The sequence below is a fragment of the Sus scrofa genome, chromosome 13 (genome assembly GCF_054392235.1).
Source record: "Sus scrofa isolate SSC_HxYL_T2T_F1_AM1 chromosome 13, Sscrofa_HxYL_maternal_Yorkshire_Landrace_v2.0, whole genome shotgun sequence".
NCBI lineage: Eukaryota > Metazoa > Chordata > Mammalia > Artiodactyla > Suidae > Sus > Sus scrofa.
This window is the reverse complement of record NC_139395.1, coordinates 132,336,892-132,354,728: the sequence shown is the minus strand read 5'-3', so window position 1 is coordinate 132,354,728 and position 17,837 is coordinate 132,336,892. Positions and strand designations below refer to the sequence as shown.

Below are 17,837 nucleotides of genomic sequence, written 5' to 3'. Positions count from 1 at the left end.
CTATAAACCCACAAAGCTAATTTTAGGACATGCCTATCTTTGCCCATTTAATAGTTCCACCTGGAACTATTAAAAAAAAGAAGTTCTTGAAGATGAAGGCCACAAAACCAGTCTCAGCTTGCTTCCATTGCCATTAAAATAAGCCCTAGTCCAAATTTTGAAACAATTTCACTGTATTTTTCCACTTTTTGTGACATCGTGGCCTCCATGTCCAGTTCCAAAGTCCTGTCAGGTGTTGGGAAAGGATCTGATAATAAACATACTCAATTACATATTCTGAGGTATCAGTAACTGAGAGGGTCCAATCTCTTCCAGGGGCATTTGGGTTAAGCTGCCAAAAGGAAGCATCGTTAGTAGAATTTTAAACACTGGTCAGCAAGATCAAGAAGGCATTTTGAATGGTTGGAGAACTTCCCTATGCTCTTGAAATTATACCACATAATGGTGCTTACCCATTTGATAGATTTTTTTCATGGAGTTTGTGGTAATGGGGCTGCTTGGAGCCAAATTTAGGGGAGTGGCTATAACCGTGTAATCCAGTACAGAGAAGAGAGGAATTGCCAAAACATCTGCCTAAAAACTTTGATGTGTTTTATTTTCTACTAAAATTTATTAGGATTAATCCAGTTGAGGTCAGTCTCTGTCAGTTTTAGAATCTATTAGAGTGCTATTCTCATTAAAATATATATTAAATGTTTTCCTTTTTAAATTTAATTGTATTGGAGTATAGTTGACTTAAAATGTTGTATTAGTTTCATCTGTAGAGCAAAGTGAATCAATCTAAATATATCCATTCTTTTTTCCCATATAGGTTATTACAAACTATTGAGTAGATTTTCCAAAATAGAGGATCTACTGTATTAAATGTTTTCTGCAATGTGATACCTTTTTGTTTTCTTGGCAGGCACAAGTTCAAGCAGTGGCCTATACCTTGGTACCTAAATAAAAAATACAATAGAAAACGATTCTTTGCAATGCCCTACGTGGAACGTTTTGTCCGGTGAGCATAAGTGCCCCTAGTAATAAAACATCTTTGCATAAGATGACGTATATTAAAATAGCTTTGCATAACTATTACATGTTCACTGTGGAAAAACTAAAAAACTCAGGTTAAAAAAGAAATTAAAGTCTTGTGTAATCTCACCATCCAGAAACAGTTACTGTTAGCATTTTAGTGTATATCCTTTCAAAACTTTTCTTGCCTCTCTGTTCATTAATCTATATGTAGGTAGATGGCCAGATTTTTCTGTGATGTTGAAAGAAAGGCCCGGACTCTTCAGCTGCATAGAACGTGAGCTTGAACTTGTATAATTGTAGGGCTGATGAAATGAAAAGGGGGTAAGGTGAGGAGAGGAGCCTGTTGCATAATATCTGAATTCATGTTATCCTGTGGAATGGTGATTTCCAGATATTTTCTGTGGCAACTTTTTTTTTCCTGCACTATTTATTAATAAATAGAACACAGGGCTTCTATTATAGTAGAGAAGTGGTCACATGAGCCCCCAAGCTAATAATTACAAGAACAAAAAACGTTTTTTAGAAACAGCTATTTTAAAAGCACTGAATTCACATCCAAAGGCAGACAGAAGAGCCCAACGAGAATTTAGTCCCCCAAACTACAACTGAAATGGAAAAAAAAAAAAAATTGCTATTTTGTAGTTACTGGGGCAGGAGTGATGCTCAATTCCCAAGACTGGCTACAGAAACAAGGTGAGGGAACTGCCTGGTTCCTGGCTAAAGATGCTGCAGATCAGAATTCAAGGCAGGAAAGCATGCTGGAAATTTAAAGGGGACATCCCGGCAGCAGAAGAACCACAGCTTTTAACAACTGCCTTAGATAGTATGACCACCTTTCAGCAAGAGTTCTTTAAAACTGATTTCCTCCTGTAAAAGCTTATTTCCATATCAAAAAACCAAAACCTTTTTCTTTTTAGGGCAGCACTCATAGCATATGGAAGTTCCCAACGCTAGGGGCTGAATCAGAGCTACAGCTGCTGACCTATGCCACAGCCAGCAACGCCGATCTGAGCCTTGTCTGTGACCTACATACACCACAGCTCACGGCAATGCCTGATCTTTAATCCACTGAGTGAGATCAGGGATCATACCTGAATCCACATCTTGATCCATTCATCTATCATGTTTCCATGTCTTGGCTATTGTGAATAGTGTTGCAAGGTGCATGTACGTAGGGGTACATTTATCTGTTTCAGTGAAAGTGTTGTCTGGGTATATGCCCAGGAGTGGGATTGCTGGGTCATATGGTAGTTCTATATTTAGTTTTCTGAGTTACCTCCATACTGTTTTCCATAGTGGGTTGTACCAGTTTACATTCCCACAGCAGTGTAGGAGAGTTCCCTTTTCTCCACACCCTCTCCAGCATTTATTTGTAGACTTACTAATGATGGCCATTCTGACCGGTGTGAGGTGGTACTTCATTGTAATTTTGATTTGCATTTCTCTAATCATCAGTGATGTTGAGCACTTTCTCATGTGCTTATTGGCCATCTGTGTATCTTCCTTGGAGAAATGTCTATTCAGGTCTTCTGACCCATTTTTCAACTGGGTTTTTTTGTTTGCTTGTTTGTTTGTTGCTGTGGAGTTGTATGAGTTGTTTGTATATTTTAGAGATTAAGCCCTTGTTAGTTGCATCATTTGAAATTATTTTCTCCCATTCCATGGGTTGTCTTTTTGTTATTTTTATGGTTTCCTTTGCTGTGCAAAAGCTAGTCAGTTTGATTAGGTCCCATTGGTTTGATTTTGTTTTTATTTCTATTGCTTTGGGAGACTGACTTAAGAAAACATTTGCATGGTTGAGGTCAGAGAATGTTGTGCCTCTCTTCTCTTCCAGGAGTTTTATGGTATCTTGTCTTAAGTCTTTAAGCCATTTTTTTTTAATTTTATAATTTTTATTTTTTCCATTATAGCTGGTTTACAGTGTTCTGTCAATTTCCTACTGTACAGGGTGACCTAGTTACATATACATGTATACATTCTTTTTTCTCACATTATCATGCTCCATCATAAGTGATTAGATATAGTTGCCAGTGGCACACAGCAGGATCTCATTGCTTATCCACTCCAAAGGCAGTAGTTCGCATCTGTTAACCCCAAATTCCCAATCCATCCCACTCCCTCCACCTCCCACCTGGCAATCACAAGTCTGTTCTCCAAGTCCATGATTTTCTTTTCTGTGGAAAGGTTCATTCGTGCCATATTTTAGATTCCAGATATAATTGAAATCATATGGTATTTGTCTTTCTCTTTCTGACTTACGTTACTCAGTATGAGAGTCTCTAGTTCCATCCATGTTGTTGCAAATGGCATTATTTTGTGTTTTTTTATGGCTCAGTAGTATTCCATTGTGTATATATATCACATCTTCCTAATCCAATCATCTGTCAATGGACATTTAGGTTGTTTCCATGTCTTGGCTCTTGTGAATAGTGCTGCAGTGAACATGCAAGTGCGTGTCTTTTTCAAGGAAAGTTTTGTCTGGATATATGCCCAAGAGTAGGATTGCTGGGTCATGTGGTAGTTCTATATTTAGTTTTCTAAGGTACCTCAATACTGTTTTCCATAGTGGTTGTACCAGCTTACATTCCCACCACCAGTGCAGGAGGGTTCCCTTTTCTCTACACCCTCTCCAGCATTTGTTATCTGTGGACTTAGGGTTGATGGCCATTCTGACATGTGTGAGGTGGTACCTTATAGTAGTTTTGATTTGCATTTCTCTAATAATCAGTAATGTTGAGCATATTTACATGTTCTTGTTGGCCATCTGTATATCTTCTTTAGAGACCTGTCTATTCAGGTCTTTTGCCCATTTTTCCACTGGGTTGTTGGCTTCTTTGCTGTTGAGTTGTATAAGTTGTTTGTATATTTTAGAGGTTAAGCCCTTGTTAGCTGCATCATTTGAAACTATTTTCTCCCATTCTGTAAGTTGTCTTTTTGTTATTTTATGGTTTCCTTTGCTGTGCAAAAACTTGTCAATTTGATTAGGTCCCATTGGTTTATTTTTGCTTCTATTTCTGTTGCTTTGGGAGACTGACCTAAGAAAACATTTGTATGGTTAATGTCAGAAAATGTTTTGCCTAAGTTCTCTTCCAGGAGTTTTATGGTATCTTGTCTTACATTTAAGTCTTTAAGCCATTTTGAGTTTATTTTTGTGCATGGCGTGAGGGTGCATTCCCATTTCATTAATTGACATACTGTTGTCCAGTTTTCCCCAGCACCACTTGCTGAAAAGACTATATTTTTCACATTTTATGTTCTTGCCTCCTTTGTCGAAGATTAATTGACCATAGGTATCTGGGTTTATTTCTGGGTTCTCTGTTCTGTTCCGTTGACCTGTTTTTGTACCATTACCACACTCTCTTGATTACTGTAGCTTTGTAATATTGTCTGAGGTCTGGGAGAGTTATGCCTCCTGCTTGGTTTTAGTTCCTCAGGATTGCTCTGGCAATTTTGGGTCTTTTATGGTTCCATATAAATTTTTGGGTGGGTTGTTGTAGTTCTGTGAAAAGTGTAATGGGTAATTTGATAGGGATCACATTGAATCAATCTGTAGATTACTTTGGGTAGTATGGCCATTTTAACGATATTAATTCTTCCAGTCCAGGAGCATGGAATATCTTTCCATTTCTTTGAATTCTCTTAAATTTCCTTGATTAATGTTTTATAGTTCTCAGTATGTAAGTCTTCCACCTCTTTGGTCAGGTTTATTCCTAAGTATTTAATTTTTAGGGGTGTGATTTTATTTTATTTTTGTCTTTTTGCCTTCTCTAGGGCCACTCCCACATTTGGAGGTTCCCAGGCTAGGGGTCTAATCGGAGCTGTAGCTGCCGGCCACAGCCACAGCCTCAGCAATGCCAGATCCAAGCTGCGTCTGCGACCTACACCACAGCTCACGGCAATGCCAAATCCTTAACCCACTAAGCAAAGCCAGGGATTAAACCCACAACCTCATGCATGGTTCCTAGTCGGATTCGTTAACCACTGAGCCACGACGGGAACTCCAGGGGTGTGATTTTATTTTTATTTATTTATTTTTTTTGTCTTTTTGTTGTTGTTGTTGTTGTTGCTATTTCTTGGGCCGCTCCCGCGGCATATGGAGGTTCCCAGGCTAGGGACCTCCTAATCGGAGCTGTAGCCACCGGCCTACGCCAGAGCCACAGCAACGCGGGATCCGAGCCGCGTCTGCAACCTACACCACAGCTCACGGCAACGCCGGATCGTTAACCCAGTGAGCAAGGGCAGGGACCGAACCCGCAACCTCATGGTTGCTAGTCGGATTCGTTAACCACTGCGCCACGACGGGAACTCCCAGGGGTGTGATTTTAAAAGGTATTATATTTTTGTATTCCTTTTCTAATATTTCATTGTCAGTATACAAAGATGCAACCGATTTTTGAATATTAATCTTTTTTTTTTTGTCTTTTTGCCATTTTTTTCTTGGGCCGCTCCCATGGCATATGGAGGTTCCCAGGCTAGGGTCTAATCCGAGCTGTAGCTGCCAGCCTACGCCAGAGCCACAGCAGCTCGGGATCCAAGCGCATCTTTGACTTACATCACAGCCCACGGCAACACCAGATCCTTAACCCACTGAGCAAGGCCAGTGATCGAACCCACAAGCTCATGGTTCCTAGTTGGATTTGTTAGCCACTGAGCCACCACTGGAGCTCCTGCATATTAATCTTATATCCTGCTACTTTGCTGAATTCGTTGATCAGTTGGAGTAGTTTTTGTGTGGAGTCCTTAGTGTTTCTTATATATAGTATCATGTCATCTACATAGAGTAACAGTTTTAAACCTCTTCTATTCCAATTTGGATACCTGTTATTTTTTTGTTTGTCTGCTGTGGCTAGGACTTCCAATTCTATGTTGAATAAAGTGGTGAGAGTAGGTATCTTTGTCTTGTTATAGATTTTAGCGGGAAGGCTTTCAGGTTCTCTCTGTTATTATATTGGCTCTGGGTTTGGGAACTAACTTTAAATGGCCTGTTGGAACTTTCAGCCCCATCCCCTGATTTTTGGGGAGAGGAAAGGAACTGGAGTTTGGGTCAGTTGCCAGTGACCAATGATTCAATCAGTTGTGTCTTTGTAACAAAGCCGCCATAAAACTCTAAGAAGGTGTTTGGCAAGTTCATGAACATATGGCAGTTTGGGGAGATTGATGGGTCTGAGAGAGCATGGAAGCTTCTTATCCTTTCCCCATACCTTTCCCTCTTTCCTCTGGTTGTTCCTGAGTTATATTCTTTTATAATAAACTGGTCATCTAATGAGTAAACAGGTTTCCTTAGTTTTGTATGCTGCTCTAGCAAATTAAACCCAAGGGGTCATGGGAACCTCTGATTTATACCGAGCCGTTCAGAAGTACAGTTAATAACCTGGACATCTGAAGTCCAAGGAGAGGTTGTGGGAATGTCCAGTCAGTAGCAGGTCAGTCAAAAACACAGGTGACAAGCTCTCGTGCAACAGACGATGTGAAAAATTTAGTTGAATTTTTGGACACCTTTTTGGTGTCTTAATTGCTTGATGGTCATGTAGGAACACCCCCACCCCCAGTGGAATTGGGTCTAGAACCCCTTTCTCTATAGTATATCCATTCTAAGTGGGCACCAGAATGTTCGTCTTTTTCATCATTAGTGCTGTATATTGTCAGTCCTTGATTTAATTATTCCTGCAAAATGTCTCCAGGATCTGTCCTTCCTACTCCCATTGTTTCTGCCGAGTGCAATCCCTCTTCACCAAATTGAACTATTGAACATCTTCCTCATGCCACTCATTCAAATGCTGCTTCCTGGCTAATTTTCCTCAAACTTTTTAATCATATCAGTATTGTTCAAAAACAGTAGCCATCTACAACTGGAAGGACAAAATCCAAACTCCTTCCCACCCAGTGTTATCACAGTTTCGACTTAGCTACTTCATCAAAGTCAGACCTGTTTCCCAAACCTAATTTGATCATTTTCCCTTTTTGCTACTCCTGTACCTACGGCTTTGAACTTTTTCTAAATTCACATTTTATTTATTTATTTTGTCTTTTCTAGGGGCCACTCCCACAGCATATGGAGTTCCCCAGGCTAGGAGTCGAATCTGAGCTGTAGCCACTGGCCTACACCAGAGCCTCAGCAACACCAGATCCAGCTGCGTCTGCGACCTACACCACAGCTCACGGCAACACCGGATCCTTAACCCACTGAGCAAAGCCAGTGACCAAACCCGCAACCTCACGGTTCCTAGTCGTATTCGTTAACCACTGCGCCACAACAGGAACTCCTGAATTCACGTTTTAAGGCCCAGTTCAGATGCTAAGCAATCAAAGAAATTAACTGCATTGGCTTTCCCTCCTCACTTTTTCCAAACCTAATGTGTAATTTGATCCCTTGTGCCCTAGTCATAATAGGTGAAGCTATAAATAACATGACTTTAAAGTGTGAGAATTTATGAATCCAGTGTCACTTTTAAGGCTTAAACATACTTAGTTTTTAAAACTACCCTTTTTAGCCTTACCTTCAGAGCATGCAGCATTATCTTTTGATTTTTGTTTTTTTCTGCCCCACCTGTGGGCAAATGGAAATTCCTAGGCCAGGAATAGAATTTGAGCAGGAGCTGTGACCCACACCACAGCTGTGGCAATACTGGATCCTTAACCCATTGCACCAGGCCAGGAATCCAACCACAGAGACAAGCTAGATCATTAACCCACTGTGCACCAGTGGGAACTCCTGACTATTCTTAAAAACAGCCAACTTTTATTCTTTCACATGGGCTTATTTTTTTATAAATGGCCAAAATTTGGTCGAAGCAAAGACTGATGAATAGAATAGGTAATCTGATTTCAACTTTGTTTAGTCTTACTTTATACTTAATTTACAAAGTAGTTTATATATTTTGTATATATACATATTTTTGTCTTTATACAAATATAACCCTTATCAGATTTTGTGACCACCACAGCACTAGCATATTGTAGTTATTCAGTACCTATCTCTTTATTGTTGCATTTTATATAAACATATGACTAATTAACAAACTATCCTGTAAAATATCAATTTAAGTACAGTAGAAGCTTTCCCAAAAGTCTCAGGTTTTATCTTAGGATGTAAAAAATCTAATGTAGTAGGTACAATTACAGTGTTTGTGAAACAAAGGAGAAAGATAGCCCAGTCTGTTACAGGCTCACAAGATCTGTTCCTTTTTTTTTTTTTTTTTAAACAAGATCTGTTCTTTCTTTCAAGTCAGGAAATAGAAAAGAGAATCCATGTAGGGTTACAGATGCTTTTGATTTTGTGTTTATCATTGACTTGTTCACAGTGATTATTAAGTTTAATAATATACACAACAATACAGATACTGGCATGATTGGAGCCTTTAAGTAATTGATTTGGATACATGTTGGTAGTACTAATGTGAAAATAATTTTGTGTAAATTGCTGTTATGCTTTTATTATTCTAGAATGAGAATTGAGAAACAAGCCCGCATCAAAGCAAGGAAGAGAAGTTTGGAAAGAAAGAAAGAAAAATTCCTTCAGGAAAAGTTCCCACATCTTTCTGAAACTCAGAAGTCAAGTCATGTCTAAGCTATGTGAACTCTTAATTTACCATTTTGTTTTTGTTGGATTACAGTCTATATACAAAAGTAAACACATATTGAGTGGTTTATAAATAGTATTTTTAGTCAAATAACTATCAGCTATTTCAAGTGTTACAGTACACGTTAATTTTGGAAGCTGTCAAAATCAGGTATAAAGTTCAAATTAAATTCCCATTTTTGTAAATTCTGACATCTAAGCAGACTTTCATTAATCACTTGTGTCTTGGAGTAGGAAAGTGATATAAACTGCTGTAGCAAAGGCAATAACATATCATCTTTGGAATTCGGGTAACATTTTTTACTACTATTGTTAATAGATATGAAGAGGCTGTGGATTCTACTGTTAATAAACAGTGAGTACTTTCATTCAAAATAATGATAAACACATTTAGTACTTAAAGTAGCAAGTTACAACACAGCAGTCAAAAAATTATTTCTGGAATGGCTAGTAATTTTTATTTAATTTTGCAAGCCTAAGGTAAAAAGCATAGGCATCAATAAAAAGCAATTCTACCAATCCACTGGTAATATACTAAACAGAGTTGGAAAGCATTTTACTGAAAGCAAAATATTTAGAGAAAATAGACATTTATACAAAATTATAAAATGCTTGTAATAAGAATAAGTGCATTTCAAGGAAAGCACAAACTTATTTTAATTTATAGAGCCAGTTAAAGCCTTAAAAAATTTAAGTGGAAATTGAAATATGCAAAAATGTATAAACATTCTACAAAAGATGGTTGTTCTTTTCCTGAGTATACTAAAGCTATGAAACTTAAGGTGACACAAAGGTGTAGAGGTTTGGGAACTCTTCTCAAGGGCATTTCCTTTCTACACACTGCTTCCCTCCTTCTTCATATTCTTGTTTAGAAATCCACATCTGCTGAAAGGTACCCTGTGAAATGGAAAGATAAAAAGATAAGTTACGATATATTAAGTACCTTTTTTCCTTTTTTTTTTTTTTTTTTTTTCTTTTTTCTTTTTTCTTTTTTTGCCATGCCTGTGGTATGTGGAAGTTCCTGGGCCAGGGATCAAATCTGCACCACAGAAGGGACCCAAACCACTACAGTAACACCACTAGATCCTTAATCCACTGAGCCACAAGGGAACTCCTATGTGCCTTTTTATTAGAAAGACTTTTCTTTCAGTATTTTCATTTTCACAGCTTTTTATCTTTGAAGAACTCTTAAACCCCCTCCCCAAACAGTACTCAAATTATACCTTTTTCAGTTCTGCCCTACAGAACACCCAGAGACACTGTTTAGTTTTGCCTAAGGTTATAGGGAATATTAAATCTTTCTATATCTGTTACACTGTTATGAAGATTTAGAAAATGCTGGAAAAGGAAGATGGAGGGTTTAGCTGTGATGGCTTAGTTAAGGCAATAATAGGAATTGTTGGAAGGCTACGTACGTCCTAGTACAGCATTGATGAAATATACTAGCATTTGATTAATGGTAAACAATTAAAACTCAAACTAGGATAAAGTTTTGCAGATACACAGACAGTAGTCACACGCACTATACAATATAAATAGAAGCTGAAAGAAGGAAAACAACCAAAGGAGGAGGGAACCTGGACTCTGTTACTGTTTCTCCTGCTTAAGACATGTAAGCAGGAGAAATCCATTCTCTGTGATACACGTGGATTCATATATCTACCCAGTTCTGAACTAAATTCTATTAAAAAACTAGAAACAGAACATTGGCAAGAAATACATAAATGTACAGTTACAGACATTTAGTAACTTTAAAATGTTCTGCGTAATTACCTAGTGACATTTACTTTTGGCTCTCTGAGGTGAAGGGGAAATTCTCCAAACCTAGGGTTCAGGTAAGTACAAGGACTTCTTCCTGATTCAAGGTAGCACCAATCCAAGCAACATGCAAAACCAACACGACTTCAACATTTGTCTCAAGAACCAATTCCTGACTTCCTCTACCTCAGCAATAGATATAAGGAGCAATCAGAACCACAGAAGGAATGATGTAATTTTAAATGTGCTACAGATAAGTCCCAACCAGTGGCAATGGGAGTACTATTAGAAGAGGCATGGATAAGTTAACATTCCCACCTCTGTTTGAGTGAGGGGGGATATTGAAATTAAGCCGACAATACCCACCAACAAAACAATGAAGCATCCTGTGTCATATTACAACATGTAGACCTGCTATCAGGTCTGCCACTCATTTGATAGTTATAAAATGCAAAGATAAATGATGCCCTGGAATTATTTTTAGTCTTTTTATGAAATTTAGCATCTTTAGCAATACATTTAAGTTAAACAAAAATCTTAAACTACTTTGCAAAGTAGTTTATCTACCAACCAAAGAAGCTAGAATGGAGCCACCGATCCATGAGCTAAACCTCCGTTCCACTGTCGTGTTATTTGCAATCAGTTTCAACCGCATACTCTTAAAAAAAAAAAAAAAGGAAAAATATTAGTATGTACAAATAAAACAGGTGACTCAAATTAGGAAATTTAATTTTGATGACTTTAGTGGCTCTGGTTCAAACTCGAATTATATATGATTATTCTGCAAAAGCTAGGCTAAGAGTAGACATAGGTTGAACTACTGTATAGAAAAATATTTTAAATTTTGATTATTATGTCTTATAATGGGTAATTTAACAATTATGTAAACCTTAGAAAACTGCATACTAGAGAGTATAGCATTCACAGTTTAATCCCACAACAGCAAATATGTACTTAATGCTTACTATAAATCAGGTATGATGCTAAGGGCTTCATGTTAATATTCATTTCCTCCAATATCAACTATAATTATTATGCCAACCTTCTGTCCTTTCTGCAGTCCTCATCAACTTTCTAACTTACTTTTTAGGTTTTCATCCTATCCTAATCCCTATATTAGTTCACCTCTCCCCATTCCTCCCTGCCCCTATCCAAATCAAGATGCAGACATCAGGTCTCAGGAAAGTTCATTGGTACTACTTTCTTCCCAATTAGTGTTTCTGTTCTGCTTGAGCACTCTCTCAATAAACATGGTTTTCCTAGCTCAGCACTATCCCTATCTCACTTTCTATATCCAGATTCCACCCCCGCCCCCAGGAAGTTGCTTCCGAGGATAGTTCTCAATTGTTGATACTTACCAGTTATTCTACACAAGAACACACAGTTTGAGTCTTTTTGACAGTGAACTAAATGTGTGTGTAGCAGGGATGGAGTAAGTGGAGCAGGTGGGAGAGGGTGCTGGGAGGAGGAGGATGAACACAACTGGGTGACAGCTATTACAATGGATTTTTTTCCCGTTATTGCATTAAACTTTAATTGCCTCCTAATATACAAGGATAGTATCTAAATGGTCTTGACAATACCTTGGATAGCCCATGTCTATATTCATTATTCTGGAACTTTCTGTGAAATTGATGATCAGCACTATAATTAAGGTATATTTCATATTAGACTATATATCTCCAAGAATGTAAGTCAATCTTGTGCCTATATCAGTACTTAAATTAACAATTATAAAAATGGCACATGTAAAACAAGAAACCAAAGGCTATCAAATACACAAATCCTATAAGTACTATTACAGCCTATGTACCCTTAATAAGTTAGTTTTTTTGTTGTTGTTTTGGTCTTTTTGTCTTTTTAAGGCCGCACCTGTGGCATATGGAGGTTCCCAGGCTAGGAGTCTAATCAGAGCTACAGCTGCCGGTCTACGCCACAGCCACAGCAACACCAGATCCAAGCCTACATCACAGCTCACGGCAATGCCAGATCCTAAACCCACTGAGCAAGGCCAGGGATCGAACCCACAACCTCATGGTTCCTAGCTGGATTAGTTTACGCCGCAACACCACAGGAACTTCCTGGCCTCGCTCAGTGGGTCAGGAATCTGGCATTGCTGTGAGCTCTGGTGTAGGTCACAGATGTGGCTCAGGGCTCAGATCCTACATTGCTGTGGCTGTGGTATAAGCCAGCAGCTGTAGCTCTGATTTGACCCTAGCCTGGGAACTTCTGTATGCCATGGGTGTGGCCCTAAAATGCAAAAAAATGGAGGGGAGGTATTATACCAGGCACACATGAAATATATCAATCTATTGAAAAATGAACTATAAAGTTCCAGTTCCATCAGCAATGTGGCTACAAATGACTGAAACCACTACTAAAGAACAAACAAAACTTACTGGGGGAGTTTTCTGAGAGAGTTCTCTGTTCAACCTGTCAGTAAAGCTCTGTATTAGGGTGTTTCCTCCTGCCACTATAACGCTGCCATAGAGACCCTGGGATGAAAACAAAAATAAATTAGTTCCAAATGTTGCCAACAGTTTTTAAAAAAAAAACTACAAACAGAATCATGTATTCCACTACAACCTTCCCTTTTTAAGTTTTTTACTTGTATGTTGACCTAGCAGCTTAATCACGTGGTTCTCAATCCTGGCTGCACAGTCAACTTATTTAGAAAGTTTTTAGAACACCAATGCCTAGCGGCCATTGAATAAAAATCTCTGGTGATAGGGTCCAGGCAATGCTTTTATTAGTTTTTTGTTTTTTGGTTTTTTTAAGGACTGCACCCAGAGCATATGGAGTTTCCCAGGCTAGAGGTCCAATTGGAGCTATAGCCACCAGCCACAGCCATAGCAACTCGGGATCCGAACCGTGTGCTGCAACCTACACCACAGCTCACGGCAACACCAGATCCTTAACCCACTGAGCAAGGCCAGAGATCAGACTTTCGTAATCATGGGTACTAGTTGGGTTCGTTAACCACTGAGCCACGACGGGAACTGCAAGTTTTTGTTAGTTTGTTTAAAACTCTCTCCAAATGATTCTACTGTGTATTAACGTTTAAGAATCAGTCATTTAAAGCAATTATTCTAAAACCCAATCATAATTTTTTGGCAGATAGCTGCCAGTATTTAGAGGTATATTTCATAATTTTATGATTTTAGAAGGCTTATCTAGAAGTTGCGATATTTAAAATTAGGTAAGATTTAATGATTATGATGGACAGTACATACAACAGTGCTGGCCAAAATAACTACTACCTTTGTCTTCTGCAGGGACTTTTTCAAAATCCTCCTGCTGAGGCCTCCCCAAATAAAAATAAATTCCTAATTATAAGGAGTATATTTACCTCTAATTTGCATGTATGCATCAGAAAGTTAAATATCAGTTTGCTTTTTTAGTGGCTAAGTTCATATTTGAAAAATTTATTCCAAATGTCTAAATGATCTAACTTTTGAAAGAGAAAATGGAATGTAGAAGCATTTCCTCTACAATCAACACTGGTTAAAAGGAGAAATCTCACTAAAAAACTAAGTTATCAATCTTTTACATTAAATCTACTTTAAATCAATTGCCTTCCCCTTGAGTTTATATTAAACTTATAACCCTATTGTCCTAGAAGTAGCACAACTGGCTAATTAAGTAGTTGAAATAAGGAATATTTTTCATAACTACCCAAGTTTTTTTTTGAACATGACTTTTTATACACCCTTAGTTTTAGCACTACGCTCCATGCAAATAAATTAACTCAAAAAGAATTCTGAGGCAGTACACTGGCTAAAAATTAAATCTAGGGTTTAAGTAATATGTAATCTAATAATTATATGGTATAAAATATGGAATTTGTCCTTAAAATTTGTCAAAGCACAAAAAATACGAAGGTAAGAAGATCTAAACTAAACTCCATGTTGGAAGTTCCCTTGTGGCACAGTGGAGCTGTGGCACAGGCTGCAACTGCAGGGCAGGTTCAATTCCTGGCCCAGGAAACTTCCCCGTGCTGCAGGTGCAGCCAAAAACAAACAAACAAAACCCCACTAAACTCCATGTAAAAGTTACAGAATTTAAACCACACCTTCCTGAAAAATAAAACTGAACTACACACATGAAAAATCACCAATAACATATTTTGGCTTGCCACATTCTGGAACAGCACTGTCCAAAAGAATTTTCTGTGATGACAGAAACGTTCTCTAGCAAGTAGCTATACTTATGACGTGGCTAGTGCAACTAAAGAAGTGAAACTTAAAATATTTAATTTGAAATTGCTACATGTGTCCAATAGTTACCACACTGGACACCACAGCTTTAAAATTACACATTTTTGGGACTTCCTGTCGTGGCTCAGTGGTAACGAACTCAACTAGTATCCATGAGGATGCAGGGTTGATCCCTGACCCTACACAGTGGTTTAAGGATCCAGTGTTGCCATGAGCTATGGTGTAAGTCACAGATGTGGTTCAGGTCCCGAGTTGCTGTGGCTATGGTGTAGGCTGGTGGCTACAGCTCCAGTTCAACTAGCCTGGGAACTTTCACATGCTGCGTGTGCAGCCCTAAAAAGACAAAAAAAAAAAAAAAAAAAAAAAAGAAAATTACACATTTTTCCTTTGCTAGGGACTTCATTTTTTTACATATTCTATTAGAAAATGGACTTCAAAGTCAATGGCCAAAGTTGCCAACTTAAATGATGGCAATTATAAATAACGGGGACACTGGTTTGCCCTGAAAGACAGCTTTATGCCATAAATAAAACTGGCACTTACTGGTCTGATATCAATATCGCACATTCCAACACTTGTAGTGACCACGTGACTGACACCCAACATTGTATTTCCTGATAATCCCTACAACAAAACAGAAACGAATAGTCACAAAGAAGAACTTCAAACAATAAAGCACATCCAAAAAAATTTAACCTTATTTAGGATTTATAATTACATAGAGATTTTTATAGGAAAAACCAAGCTAATTATGAAATAAGCTTTTATACCTTTACATTGGAAGGGTCAAATAATCCTTCAGGAATCTTTAACCGTTCTGCTCCAAAATCACAGTTGTAGCCATTGGGGAATTCATAATGAACAGTTGGCATCTGTGCAGCTACTCTAAAACATCAAACAATATTAAACAAAAGACAAAAGCAATCCTCTTAAGAATTATAAACTACTAAGGAATCAACAACAGGTAAGAAAGCAGAGTGAGAATCTTCTTTTAAAATGTTATTTAGTACTTCTTAACTTTTTACCTTTAGACCAGTTAAGCATACTCTACAATTTGTTTAACTAATCAATTTCTGTCCTAATTTATAAAGTATGCAGTTTTTTTTTTAATTGGAGTATAGCTGATTTACAATGCTGTGTTAATTTCTGGTGTACAAGAAAGTAATTCAATTATATATACACACAAACATATTATACAATTTTTAAAAAGATTAGTATGAAGGTTTTAATGAGCTCTTAAATTATAAGCCTCATAGAAAAAATAAGAAAACATACTGTTCATCATAAGTTGAATCTGATACTTGAAGTACTGACGCTTGAAAATCTTGGATAACACACTAAGGATTAAACAAAAAAAGAGTTAAGACACAAGGTTATTGAAATTTGTCTTTGCAATCTATATTTTTATAAACTTTTTTTTTTCTGCTCATGTCTGCAGAATGCAGAAGTTCCCAAGTCAGGAATTGAAGCTATGCCACAGCAGCAACTCAAGCCACAGAAGTGACAACACCAGATCTTTAAGCCACTGAGCCACCAGGGAACTCTGAAAAATATTATTTAAAAAAAAACTTTTCTTAATGAAACTGGACCACATACCTGGATGGCTAAATCATTTTGAGGGTATAAATCTACCCAGCAAGGTCTCTGAGCCTCAAGAAACCCAATTCTAAACACTCACATTACAAGCTAAATTGTATAACATTTAAATTGTAACCATCATCAGAGTTCCCGTTGTGGCACAGCAGAAACGAAATCCAACTAGTATCCATGAGGATATGGGTTCGATCCCTGGTCCTGGTTCAGTGGTAGGCAATCCAGCACTGCCATGAGCTGTCATGTAGGTTGCAGACGGGGCTTGAAACCTGCATTGCTGTGGCTCTGGTGTAGGCCAGCAGCTGTAGCTCTGATTTGACCCCTAGCCTGGGAACTTCCTTATGCTGCGGGTGTGGCGCTAAAAAGCAAAAATAAATAACCATCAGGGAAAAATGATGAGATAAAAAACAAGTGGGAATACTTGTACCATAGTCCTACATAACAACATTGGCTTTAGAACAGTTTTATCCTTTAAAATAAGCTTAGGGAGTTCCCATGTGGCTCAGTGGCTAAGGAACCTGACTAATATCCATGAGGATATGGGTTCAATCCCCAGCCTCTCTCAGTGGGTTAAGGATTCAGCATTGCTGTGAGCTGTGGTGTAGGTCACAGATGCGGCTGGGATCCGGCGTTGCTGTGGCTGTGGCGTAGACCAGCAAGCTACAACTCCAATTCAACCCCTAGCCTGGGAACCTCCAAATGCTGAGGGTGCAGCCCTAAAAAGCAAAAATAAATAAATTAATTAAATTAAATAAGCTTAGACTTAGCAAGATTTCATTAGCTGAATATATTTTAAAATATATATATATATATATATTGCATCTTCCGTAATTTTTTGACTGACATAGTATAAAACAGTCTAAAAGTTGTGAAATACATATGACCTCTGAGTTGCTAAGGAAAAATCTCGTTGATATTTAGGTAAAATTATTATTATTATTTTTCTTCTTTTTAGGGCCGCATCTTGCAGTATACAGAGGTTCCTGGGCTAGGGGTCAAATAGGAGCTGCAGCTGCCATCTGCAACCTACATCACAGCTTATGGCAACACCGGATCCTTTGACCCACTGAGTGAGGCTAGGGATCAAACCCACATCCTCATGGATACTAACTGGGTTCTTAACCCACTGAGCCATGATGGGAACTCCTAGGGAAATTATTAATAAGCTTCAAAATTTTTCCTTGTACCAACCCCCCCCCCAAAATACTTATCCTTAGGTGTAAAAAACTGTCAAATAGGATATATCCCTGCCATAGAAAATTATGACTTTCATCTTTTACTGTTAGAAATGAATATATAGGAGTTCCTGCTGTGGTGCAGCAGGTTTTAAGGATCCAGCATTGCCACATCTAGTGTAGGTTGCAGCTGCAGAGAGGATTCAATCCCTGACCTGAGAACTTCCATACGCTGCAGGTGCAGCCCCCACAAAAGAAAATAAATTAAAAAAAAGAAATTAATACATATTGCGATGTGAGAGTCTAATTTACTAACATGACTCCCCTATCAGTAAGTCATGATCAGAGATGGATTTTCAGTAAAGAAAGTCTCCCATTGAGAAACTTGCTATGAACAATAGCACATTTTTTAATATTGTTGACTCATGTTAGGAAAGAGAACATAACTAAGCCACACTAGCAGAGCAGCTCTACACACTAAAAACATTGCCTTAGCCA

At 38.0% G+C, this 17,837-nt stretch overlaps 2 protein-coding genes across 3 annotated transcripts in view; one reads left to right on the top strand and one right to left on the bottom strand.

Annotated features, from left to right (window-relative positions):
• The window catches only part of MRPL47 (mitochondrial ribosomal protein L47), a 29,517-nt gene extending 20,023 nt beyond the window's left edge, over positions 1-9,494 (top strand). The window contains exons 6-7 of one of the 2 annotated variants that reach the window (XR_014824384.1): positions 905-4,816; positions 5,489-9,494. Coding sequence is in view for 1 of the 2 variants with exons in the window: in XM_003132547.5 (XP_003132595.1) it covers positions 905-1,000; positions 8,461-8,584 (220 nt within the window). In the remaining variant the exon portion in view is untranslated. The remainder of the gene's footprint in view (positions 1-904; positions 4,817-5,488) is intronic. The other variant, XM_003132547.5, reaches the window with a different exon arrangement.
• ACTL6A (actin like 6A) overlaps positions 9,029-17,837 on the bottom strand; it is a 28,863-nt gene continuing 20,054 nt past the window's right edge. The window contains exons 9-14 of the mRNA XM_003132545.6: positions 15,847-15,908; positions 15,342-15,456; positions 15,115-15,195; positions 12,754-12,849; positions 10,926-11,012; positions 9,029-9,493 (exon numbers count right to left, since the gene is read on the bottom strand). Of these exons, the coding sequence (XP_003132593.1) occupies positions 9,413-9,493; positions 10,926-11,012; positions 12,754-12,849; positions 15,115-15,195; positions 15,342-15,456; positions 15,847-15,908 (522 nt within the window). The 3' untranslated portion in view covers positions 9,029-9,412. The remainder of the gene's footprint in view (positions 9,494-10,925; positions 11,013-12,753; positions 12,850-15,114; positions 15,196-15,341; positions 15,457-15,846; positions 15,909-17,837) is intronic.